Below are 12,379 nucleotides of genomic sequence, written 5' to 3'. Positions count from 1 at the left end.
GTGAGCACAAGCAGCAGCTCTGAGCTGCCAGCTCAAGAAAATTGAAATTTCTTCGCAGCAAGAACCCATGCCTTCCCTTCAGTGTGAAGAGCATACCGAACTCTTTAAACCGTTTGCCAAGCTCGTACAAAATCTGTATATGTGTTTTCGATATTATTTGTGGAAAGGGTATGAAAGCGTTGGTGCTCATGATGAAAATGCTTTCGCGACGAATGTGCACGCACACAATCTCCCTTGCTACATGTACTATGAGAATTGGTATGCTTGTGTGCGTAGCTCTTGCTGCCTGTAGCAATTTTAGGTCCCAGCATTTGCATTTGGTTGATCTTGAGAAGTGCGCACACTTATATATGTACATACATATGTATGTATGATTGTGTGTACGAAGGGGACGCGATGCCCACAATTGTGGGATATCACTTGTAGAAGCATTTGTATGCCTATGTGCCTTTACATGTTTTTTTTTTTTTTTTTTTTTTTTTTTTTTTTTTTTTTTTTTTTTTTAAATATTCGTTTATTAACAGTTTTTATAATAATACAAGGTGCAAGTTGCGTGGTGGCTAGGATAGTGCGCGTTTGTGTGTGTGCATGTGTGTAAGCATGGGACGTGAACATTGGCTGCCTACCTCAACTTAGAATTGTCTGAACGATTTTGGGTTCGAATTGCAGAGGCGCGCTTATATTTAAGTAGCTGATTAAGTAAAGTGAGCGGTCGAGCGCATGAAGCAGAATGATTGTGCTTTCGAATATTTTCGTTGCCTGAACCTAAAAGTGAGGAGCCGAGAAAATACGAAGTTGTGTGGGTCGTAATGTAAAAAAAAAGTGTGCAAAACACTTTACACTACGTGTCCGGTCTATGTGTTCTCTGGTTAGTGATAAAAAGAAATATTACAAAATTTTTCAAAATGGCTATAACTATCGATAGATCGGGAAAAACGATATCGCCACAAGCAAGCGAAAATTCGATTTCACTATAGTCCAATCGATATTTTGACAGCCCTACCACACGACGTGTGGTTAATATACAGCTTTATGTGAAAAGAAATTATTCTTTTATTTTAAAGAATTTACCAAAATTATACAGTAAGTAGCGATTATATATTGTTAAATTTCAAACCAGGAGTATGAACCACAATTGTGGGAGAAGTAAATGGAGAACACACAAAATATAATATTGATTGTAGTTGCTTAGCAGTAAATACTTTTCAATTGAGTTGCTAAAAACACTGTGTCACTAAAGTCAGCGAAGCGTCGACACATTTCAAAGCAATACTCTCTTAATCAATTGTTTTTAAAACAACAGTTTTGATGCAGGTTTTTAAAATAATCTGAAGTATCCATTTATTACAAACTACAATATGTATTTTCTTCAACAAACAAGACCTCTACGCTGTCTGCCGGCAACGTCCTGAAAAATGTACAGTGGCTCACACTTTATTTCGTGCAGCAGCTAGTAAAACTTTGAAACCGTATTCCGGCTGGATCAGTAAAGATATCCAAAAACCTTAAATGAGGTCTTATTTATTGGTTATTCATTATGTATTACCGCTTTCAATTATTTTTCTATTATAATCAATAAGATTTAAAACTAAAAAAACAGCCCTTTTCCATGTCACAGCTTATTAGGTGCACTTCACTTTCAATGACTTTATTGCCCAAAAATTCTTTAATTAGGATAATTTTTTAACTCATTTTTATTTGATCACCTCTTTGAATCGTGATTCCATCGAGTTTACTCATTTTCGGGTGATTCTGCTAGAGATTTTTGGCCAATCCTCCAACAGGGCTGTTTTGAGGTCATTTTTATTGAATATTGACCATTTCCGAATGGCCACGCCCAATTTTGCCCACAAATTTTATTTTGGATATCTTTACTGGTTTAGCGGGAATACGGTTTCAAAGTTATACTATGCTGCTGCACGAAATAAGTTGTGAGCCACTGTATATAAATCTATGTTTAGTTTGTTGATAATTTTTGTAAAATCTTCTATAATTGCTTTGTTGGGTTTTGAGATAAGGATGTTATGTGTGGGATAATTAAGGGTTTTGCAGATATTTATAACGTGTTGGCATTGGAGTTGTATTTTGTTGTGTTGTCAAGGTGTCGCTGTTGTAAAATGGGCAAATAGGAATATGTATTCGGGAGTTAGTTTTGTGTGTCTTAGTCGGAATCTTGTATATTTTATTACGTGTTTCCTATCTGTTTTAGTTGGAAAATGTGTAGATTCTCTTTCAGGGTAGATCGTTTTGTAGAAGTGTGTATAGTAGTTCCAGATTGTTTTAAGTGTTTTCTTGGGTGTTATGTTAACTACCCCATCAGCAATTTGGCAGCTGAGTTTTGCCCTAATACTGTAGAAAATTCTTGTTGTGTCTTTCTCGATTTGCCACGCCCCTACTGGGAGTAGACACTTAATTTTTGGTCAGTTCATAGAACAAGCTAACGGTAACCTAGCAGGATGCGTACTCTCAAAAAATGAAAAAATTACAGCATATTTTTCGATATGCCACGCCCCTACCAGCAAGAGGCGTAACAATATTTTTTCAGTTTGCCGGACGGGCATACATATATCCGTCAAAGCTTTTTCGCTTTGAGAGGTCAGCCCGAGGTCTCTAGCATCAATAGTGTAGCAGAATTTTAAAAATCACTATATCTTCAGGTCTGATTTGCCACGCCCCTAGTGGGCGTAGACATATATTTTTTCATTAATCTTCATAGAATCATAACATTAGCTCACGTTTAAATTTTAAAGTTCTAGCTTAAAAACTCTAGGAGATTCAGATATAGATATATCCGCCATAGCACGTGATCTTGGGTGGTCGATGCGGATCTACATTTCCCCTTTTTAGTTTTCTAGTTCAACAGACGGACGAACTAACGGACAAGACGGATATTGCACAAAACCAATATACTCATTTCATATTCGTGAATGAGTATAAACACCAATATCTGATTTAGCTTGATACTTTCAGGACATACTACCAATACTACCATTAAAATACTTTTGTGTATATAACAGATTATTTTATAACAATCATTCTAAACTTTTGTGTATAATAAATTTGTTGAAGATACATCGTCTTTCCTGAAAATGGCGTAGCAGACCACAAAATGATTATTGAAAGTAACCATAAATATACATAGAGGCGTTTGATTTAAAATACGAATTTCAGAAATTCGAAACGTTATTTATTTCAATGCTTAACCGCTTTATAAAAGTCGAAGATGCAAATAAAAAGCAGATTCATTATTATTAGACAAAAGATTACCTATATGTATATGTATATCTTCTATATATATAAATGAGAGTCGTGTAAAAGTGTTCCTACACTTATAACTCGAGATCTGCTGGACCAATTTTCATGGTTTTGGATTTGTTGGATTTGTCTCTACGAGTAGGATAATAGATAATAAAAATACTGAAAAAATTTGACTAATACTTGAAAAAACGCGGTTTTTTCCCTAAAGATTCAAATTTCCATTGATACTCAGTAGGCTTGATAACAGTGAAAGTTTTAGGTCCTGCTCTCATATTATACAATAGTATAGAAGTAAACAAGTAAGAAGACTCTAGTCGGGACTGTTCGGCTAGGAGATACCCTGAACCCTCCAAGCTGATATTCTTATCATTCTGCACTTCTTTTACGCACGCACACATACATACACATGCATCCACCCTCACGCGCCCGCGCTCTGCTAACTGCGCAGTAAGCAGCGACTGCGCTTGGGCTGAGCTGCAGTGTTGGCAATATTATAAGAATTTATTTGTTAAATAATTTTATTTCTACGTACGATCTAAATGAAACTTTCAGAACATAATGTTCAAATGTATGTACATTCCAAAGCACAAGTCTCTAGTACTTGAAATACGAATTGGGGGCTAGGGGGCGTGGTATCCAAAATCTGTTGATTACAAACTGTATGTATTCATCATATACACAGCAAATCTGAAGTCTCCACGTCTAAAGTACTCCGATGAGGCTCAAAAAACAAAATCAATTTTTCGATTATTCTCGATAAAAAAGTTATCGGATGAGTTATCGAAAAAATAAAGCAAACTCGTACTGCGTATGGTATACACGAGTATGCACATAAAATTTCAAAATTTCTCTAGCTCTTTTATCTTCTGAGATCTCGGCGTTCATACGGACGGATGGACGGACAGGGCTATATCGACTCAGCTCGTCGTGCTGATCAAGAATATATATACTTTGTGGGGTCTGTAATGATTTCCCATTTTCAATGGGTTCAGGGTATGAAAAACAAATGTAGTCAGTCAGTCTACGGCACAGCCTCAGGCGAACCTGACTATTCATAAAAAAGGCACATTTGATAAAAATAATAGGTGTGCATACAGAAGCTAAATATCTCGAAAGTTCAGGTATTTGTTTGTCTCAAACATAAATTTGTGTAAATTATTTATATTTATATTTCTCGATTGTTTTATGTGGTTTTGTGCGAGGGCATATTCAGTATTACTATTAATAAAAATGCCGCGTCCTAGAAGATCTAATCTTTCCCGGCGGACCCATGATGCAATTAGGCAACAGAAAATCGCGAGTCAATTATCCGACGAAGAACGAGAAATCGCCCGAGAAAGCCGCCGCGTTAGTACCCAGCAAATAAGGGCCTTAATTCGTGACGAATCGAGTGGCTTGATTTCATTTCCTCAAAATTTTTGCAATTTCGTCTCATTAAAAGATGAGCTTATCAACAAAGTATTTCCGAGTATTTGCTTTCCACAAAAATACTAAATGGTTAAGTGGGCGAGCAATTTTGGCGGCTAAAAAAAAAGATGTGGATGACCTTTATTTTATAATTCAAAATAAAATCGTTGGTACTCTGTATTCATTCAAATCTATCGACTGTGTAACAAACGAAGAAGAAGCCACTAATTATCCAGCTGAATTTTTGAACTCCTTGGATGCGCCTGGTTTACCACCGCACAAAACTGCAATGGAACGCGTTTGGTTGTACGTGGCATGCTCACGTGTTGGCAAACCGTCCGCATTATTTGTTCATGCACCTGACCCAAAAAACAAAGAATGTCGTTTATCACAAGGTGCTTGAATGAAAATCCGATTAATAAATTAATCAGAGTGTATCCCTACCTGAACAACATAGCTTTCAACAATTTTTTACCTAGAAATAATGGATGGGGCAATGCAACGTTTGCCGGGCCAGCAATATACCCTATATATATATATTAATATATTTTTAATGCAATTAGGTTGAAATTAATATTGTTAAAAGAAATAATTTCAAATATGTGCCTAATAAGATCTATATCTTTCTCTTAGGTTAAACTGGCGACTGTGATAAATTATACAATTAAAAATGAAAACACGGTTTAGCTCTTACGATATCATATGTGGTGTCGCAGAGCTCCAAAGGTAATTTCTATAAATTGAGAATTACTTTCATTTATTGCTAACCCAGTATAATTAATATTTATTTTCTTATAGGTTAATCGGCTTACGTGTAAACCAGATATATGATATTGACAATAAGACTTATCTATTTCGGCTTCATGGAGGCGGAGCATCAGAGAAGGTTACCTTATTGATTGAATCTGGAACTCGCTTTCACACGACTTCGTTTGAATGGCCAAAGAATATGGCACCTTCAGGATTTTGCATGAAGTTCAGGAAACATTTAAAAAATAAACGGCTCGAGCATATAAATCAACTAGCAGCTGATAGAATAGTTGACTTTCAATTTGGCAGTGGAGAAGCTGCTTATCATGTATTTTTGGAGTTATATGATCGTGGAAACGTTATTTTAACTGATTATGAGAAAACAATACTATACATCTTACGTCCTCACACGGAAGGAGAGAGTATAAAATTTGCAGTGCGTGAAAAATATCCCGTCGATCGAGCAAAAATAGGAAATTCTGAACTGATGGAAAGCAAAATGCGTGAGATAATAGAAAATTCGAAAGAAGGGGATAGCTTGAAACGCATATTAATGCCGATTCTTGACTGTGGTCCAGCTGTAATTGAGCACGTTCTGATTGAACATGGATTAGAAAATCACTTCATAAAAGGTTCGGTGGTTCAAAAGCAAGGCGAAGCAGAATCGTCAAAAAAACAAAGCAAACAAAAAAATCGTAAAAGTTCAGAGGTAAATCCATGTGATATAAAATTTTTTGATTTGGCAGCAGATTTACCAACACTTATGTTGGCTTTCAAGGTTAGTACAAATTCCTATTAATTTAGCCTTTAATTTTTTAAATTAATTAATTTAAATGACTTACTGACGTTTCATATACTCCATGAACAAAGGTACTGTTATATTATTGTCATTTTATCAAGAATGAGATACTTAAAAGTATTTAAATTATTTGCCATAAATGCGAACATGTGGTCATGATCAAGTGTGACTATCGATTTGAAATTCAACACATATTTAGAGCAAAATTCAATTTTTGTTTTTGTAATTTTATCCCTCTTAGACTTTTGCAAAATTTGTTTGGTTTCTGATTCTTAGCTGTCAAAATGTATCAACAATTTAGTTCTAGAAAAAATGAACAATAAATATTTACGTCAGCCCACATATGCATCATTGAATGATTTACCTTACATGCTTGTTGCCCACTGTTGGAATGGTTTCTACTATTTGGATTCGGTGGTCAACAAATTTATTATATTAAATCTAAATTGCTGAAAAGCCAGGAAAATATATTTTCATATCAATTTATAAAAAAATGTTATATTTTTAGAGCGTCCATGATTTGATGACAATTGGACGGAATGGAAGATCCAAAGGATTTATAATTCAAGTTAAAGAAGAAAAACCTACAAAGTCTGAAAATACAGAACATTTTTATAGAAATATTGAGTTTCATCCTTACCTGTTTTCTCAATATAAAGAACTACCTTTTAAGGAATATGAAACATTCATGGAGGCAGTTGATGAATTTTTTTCGTCTCAAGAGTCACAAAAAATTGATATAAAAACATTGCAGCAAGAAAGAGAAGCTCTTAAGAAGCTTTCTAATGTAAAAAAAGATCATACAAAGCGCCTAGAGGAGCTTAATAAAGTGCAAGAAGATGATAAAAAAAAGGCAGAATTAATAACATCTAATCAGAGTTTGGTGGATAAAGCTATTTTGGCAATCCAGTCAGCCATAGCAAGTCAATTGTCGTGGCCAGATATACAAGAGCTTGTAAAAGAAGCCCAAGCCAATGGAGATATTGTTGCAAGTTCGATAAAACAGTTAAAGCTGGAAATAAATCACATATCATTATTACTTTCGGATCCGTATAAAAATGAAAACGAAAATGATAATGATTCTGATAACGATTCGGTTATAGTAGACATTGATTTGGCATTATCCGCATGGGCCAATGCTCGCAGATATTATGATTTGAAGCGTTCTGCGGCCCTAAAAGAGAAAAAAACGATTGATGCATCGCAGAAAGCTTTAAAGTCAGCAGAGCGTAAGACACAGCAAACGCTAAAAGAAGTACGCACTATATCAAATATAGCTAAAGCAAGAAAAATTTTTTGGTTTGAAAAGTTTTTTTGGTTTATTAGTTCCGAGAACTACTTAGTAATAGGTGGAAGAGATGCTCAGCAAAATGAACTTATTGTTAAAAGGTGAGTAAATAGCATAAGGGTTGACATATTATCTATTTTAGTGTCCATTGATATTTGTACGCCATGTATAAGAATCACTCTTGCTATTGATTCGAAATTTTTAATGCACACTATTGAGCGCTGGGTAAAGTTTTTTTTTACAGTAAAATCGGCGGATTTGTAACAATATTTTTATACGTACAATAAGTTATTATTTATCGATAATATTACAGCCGTCTTTTAATATATAAGCAAATTAACACAGTCGTTAGTTAGACGGTAAATGCCAATACTAAATAATAATATAATTTATGATAATTCATAAAATAACCAATACTCAATCTTAGCACAGTTTTTGCTAACTGCACAGTTAGAAGATTGCGGTGTTATACGTGCGTATGGATGCATGTGTGCGTTGTGTGCATAAAAAATACAGAATGATTGGAATATCAATTCTATCCAGTGTTCAGGAGGTATCCTAGTCGACCAGTCTCGACTAGAGTAATTTGGAAAAAAATTGATAATTGACCAAAAAGAATTAGGTGAGCAAATTAGTTTCAAATGGTTTTCATTAACAATCACATCAATTAATAACAAGCAGGAGAGAGTTTTCGAGACAAATATGATAAATGTCATGGTCTCGTATGATACATGATGTCTTTATTGCTATTGGCTTAAATGTATTTCTTACTCTCATTTCTTATTTTTTAATAGATACATGCGACCGAAGGACATATATGTGCATGCAGACATTCAAGGCGCATCAAGTGTTATCATTCGTAATACAACTGGAGAAGAAATTCCACCCAAAACATTATTAGAAGCTGGCACAATGGCTATTTCATACAGCGTAGCGTGGGATGCAAAGGTTGTGACAAATTCTTACTGGGTTTATAGTCATCAAGTTAGTAAAACGGCTCCAACAGGAGAATATTTAGGTACAGGAAGTTTTATGATACGCGGGAAAAAAAATTTTTTGCCATCTTGTCATCTTATTATGGGGCTAAGCCTACTTTTTAAACTTGAAGATAGCTTTTTACAACGTCATGCTGGAGAAAGGAAAATTCGCACTACAGAAGATACTATTAATCCGGATAATATTGAGCAGCCAGAAATTTCATCCACTGATCTAAATGAAATCAACGAGGCTTTTGAATCAATTAATGAATATGGAACGAATTCATTTCCAAATACTGAAGTAAAGATTGAACATGATACCGGTAGAATAACTGTTAAAACTGATTTATTAGAGGAAACAATTGAAACAGATGCTGTTAATCGACAAAGCCAAGACATAATAAATGATGAAGATACGGTCATTATAAAACCAGCACCATCCCGAAAGAAAAATCAATCCACAAAAAAACGTAGGGAATGTAAAGAACGGTCAGAAAAAAAAAATATTGAGATGTTTCATGTTGCCTCCCCAGAAACGGAAACAAATTCTTCTAAGGTTAAGCGCGGTCAAAAGGGAAAATTAAAAAAAATGAAACTGAAATATAGAGATCAGGATGACGAGGAACGCAAAATAAGGATGATGATTCTAAACTCATCAGGAAAGGATAAACCGATAGCTAATACTGAGAGTCAGGTGGAAAAACGTAGTTCTTTACCAAAAACAACTCCAGTGGAAGCGTTAGAAAACATTCTCTCCAAAAATCAAGTTGAAAATGAAGATATCGACGACAATCCCATTGCTGTAGACACCGACTTGTTAGATGGCCTTACTGGTGTACCATTTGATGATGATGAGTTGCTATTTGCTATACCAGTTGTAGCTCCGTATCAAGCATTGCAGCAATATAAGTAAGTATAGATAGTCAAAAATTACTTAAATTCGTAAGTTGATTACCAGTGACTACATTTTGACACTTCAATTAAACATTTTATTGTTGAATTCGATGAGTTCAGTTCAAATAATAGTGTAATAAGAACATTTTTACAATAAGTGTGAGAGCGAAGCTTTATTGCTCGTACTTTAGAGATGTAATCTGCCAACTTTGCATTTAGTTTTATTCGTATTTTATATTTTTTTTTTTTTTGGTTATTCTATATTTGATATCATTATATTATTTGAAAAGGTTAAGTCAACTAACAACCGTACGTGGCAGCAGCGTCAACGGGTTTCCTATACATTTGTACAAATACATTAATTCATGCATTTCTTATTTATGTTACGTGAATTTTCTGGTTGAACACGTAGACTAAAGTTGTCATATTGTCATTTTTTTAATACTCATTCACGAAAGTAAAGTGAGTATATTGGCTTTGTGTATGTCCGTCGTCTCCGTCCGTCTGTCCGTATGAACGCAATTTTTTCGGCGCTATTGGATCTTGAGACTTTAAATTTGGAACACATACATACACATATGTGTATATATCAGATTTATAAAGTGTTAAAATTTTCCCGTTCCGCTCACCACGCGTGTGGCAAATCGGAAAATGCATTTTCCGATATACCAGAAATCTTAGCGTCGCAAAAGTTTATATCGCCTACAGTTTATGAGATAAAAGCTTCAAGTTGAGTTACTGGTATCCTCCTCTATGACCCGAAAATTATTGTTACGGATGTGGTATATCGAAAAATACCCTGTAATATTCATATATCAATTTTGCATTCTTTTTCCTATCCCATTACTCTCTAGCATAATTGTATTCTATTTGCTATTCTTTATATATATAAAAAAAAAAAATTAATATATAAAAGTATTTAGCGTGGAGAATTTTAGAAAACCCATTCTTAAAAAAGAATAGATTTGTTAAAATTCGCTCAATATATATATGTACATACTAAAATTTACTACCTTAAGCTGCGCTGAGACGAAGACAAATTGCAAACCTCACTTTTTAAATTCAAACATACAAAAGTAAATGAAACAAGTAAGAAGGCTCTAGTCGAGACTGCTCGAGTAGGAGATACCCTGAACACTCCAAGCTGATATTCTTATCATTCTGTACATCTTTTATGCATATATACATACATGTATCCAAACGCACGCATAAGCCCGCAATCTGCTAACTGCGAAGTAAGCAACGACTGCGCTTGGGCGGCACTGCAGTGTGGGTAATATGAGAATTTATTTGTTGAAAAATTTAATTTCTAGACGTACGATATTAATGAAACTTTCAGAGCGTAATCATAATGTTCAAATGTATGTATATTCCAAAGCACAATTTTTTAGTATTTGAAATGCGTTTTTTACAATTTGGGGGCGAAAAAGGCGTGGTATCCAAAATCTGTAAATTACACAATGTTTGTATTCACAATATGTATATATACAGTAAATCTGAAGCTTCCAGGTCTAATAATGTTCATGAGGCTATCAAAACTAAGTCAATTTTTCGATTATTCTCGATAAAAAAGTTATCGGATGAGATATCGAATAAATAAAGCAAGCTCGTTGTGCGTATAGCATACACGAGTATGCACACAAAATTTCAGTTCTCTAGCTTTTGTATCTTCTGAGATCGACGCACTCATACAAACGGACGGGCGGACGGACAGACGGACAGGGCTATATCGACTCAGCTCGTCGTGCTGGTCAAGAATATATATACTTCATGGGGTCTGCGATGACTCCTTCTGCTTTTTACTTTTACACAAAACCATTATACCCTGATTTCTGCGCCTTTTACAAAGATTATGGTGAGGTGGTGGATTTAGGGGTGGGGGGTAAATTTTAACAAAAACCGAAATTGTATAAAAAGCGTCTTAATATATATTTAAAAGATTAGAATTAAAGATGTGGGAGATATAATTTTATAACTGATTATCGATAAGGTTTTTATCGATAACAAAATAACGGGACCAGTTATCGTCGCGTTCACACATACGGACAGACGGATCAAGAATATATATATTTTGTGGGGTCTGCCACGCCTCCTTCTGCCTGTTACATACATTTTAACAAAACCATTATACCCTGATTTCCCATTTTCAGTGGGTTCAGGGTGTAAAAATGCACCCTATAAATTTGGGAAGAAAAGCATTTGGCGAATTTCGTCATTTGTTTGATGAGCTACACCAAGATGAGAAAAAGTTTATGGAGAATATTGATTTTATAAAGATTCAAGTTGGTCGGTAAAAGTGTAAGCATTTGTCTTCAAAATCAGTAAACCAGCGTTCGAAGCTGATTGCCTGCGTTTCGTCCTCATCTTCGTCCTCGTCCCAGCTGGCACTATGTTTGCAGCTGAAGTGTGTACCAGGGACTCAATTGTTCCATTACCTCTATGCACATTGAGCTACGGCAAATCAATTGAATGTAATTTACTTAGCGTGTGACATTATTCTATATAATATACAATAAATTTTTGATTTTGATCGTACTTTTTGTGTGGATCACACATCGGTCGCACCCATTTCCAAGAAAACGGATGATTTTTCAAAGCGAAAAACTCGTAATTTATTTTTATTTAACTATAAAATATTTTTTACAGATTCAAGGTAAAGCTTACGCCTGGTACCGGAAAACGTGGGAAAGCATCTAAATTAGCACTTAGTATTTTTGCAAAGGATAAAGCCTGTAATAATCGTGAAAGAGATTTAATGAAAAGTATAAAAGAAGAATCACTTGCACGGAACATCCCAGGAAAAGTAAAAATTTCAGCACCTCAGTTACAAAAGCTACGAAAGTAAATGTTTTTCGATCCCGGAAATATATTATTAATTATATTGAAGGCAATTTCAATACATGAATTAAATAATCAAATGATTGTTATTAAAAATTTACTTGGTTATGATTTGCGTTTTTAATAAATTAATCAAATAAAGTTATTCTATCACGAAAGTGAACTAGT

General features: G+C 34.6%; 1 protein-coding gene and 1 long non-coding RNA gene across 2 annotated transcripts in view; one reads left to right on the top strand and one right to left on the bottom strand.

Moving 5' to 3' along the window:
- Positions 1-12,379, bottom strand: part of LOC149092476 (uncharacterized) — a 34,378-nt gene that overhangs the window by 16,135 nt on the left and 5,864 nt on the right. The gene's annotated exons all lie outside the window — the stretch shown is intronic.
- Positions 1,020-12,322, top strand: Clbn (Nuclear export mediator factor NEMF homolog Clbn). The gene is made up of 6 exons (XM_089261101.1): positions 1,020-1,083; positions 5,299-5,391; positions 5,464-6,193; positions 6,723-7,603; positions 8,297-9,388; positions 12,020-12,322. The coding sequence occupies exons 2-6, from the start codon at positions 5,336-5,338 to the stop codon at positions 12,216-12,218; spliced, it is 2,958 nt and encodes a 985-aa protein (XP_089117227.1). The 5' UTR covers positions 1,020-1,083; positions 5,299-5,335; the 3' UTR covers positions 12,219-12,322.

Source organism: Drosophila navojoa, chromosome 2 (genome assembly GCF_054131105.1).
Source record: "Drosophila navojoa isolate 15081-1374.11 chromosome 2, UAZ_NAV_1.0, whole genome shotgun sequence".
In the NCBI taxonomy this organism is placed as follows: domain Eukaryota; kingdom Metazoa; phylum Arthropoda; class Insecta; order Diptera; family Drosophilidae; genus Drosophila; species Drosophila navojoa.
This window is presented reverse-complemented; position numbering and strand designations above follow the sequence as displayed.

Coding starts and splice junctions, on each gene's coding strand:
- Clbn (XM_089261101.1), top strand. CDS start 5,336: ATGAAAACACGGTTTAGCTCTTACGATATCATATGTGGTGTCGCAGAG. Junction 5,392..5,463: donor GGTGTCGCAGAGCTCCAAAG/GTAATTTCTATA, acceptor ATTTTCTTATAG/GTTAATCGGCTTACGTGTAA. Junction 9,389..12,019: donor CAAGCATTGCAGCAATATAA/GTAAGTATAGAT, acceptor TATTTTTTACAG/ATTCAAGGTAAAGCTTACGC.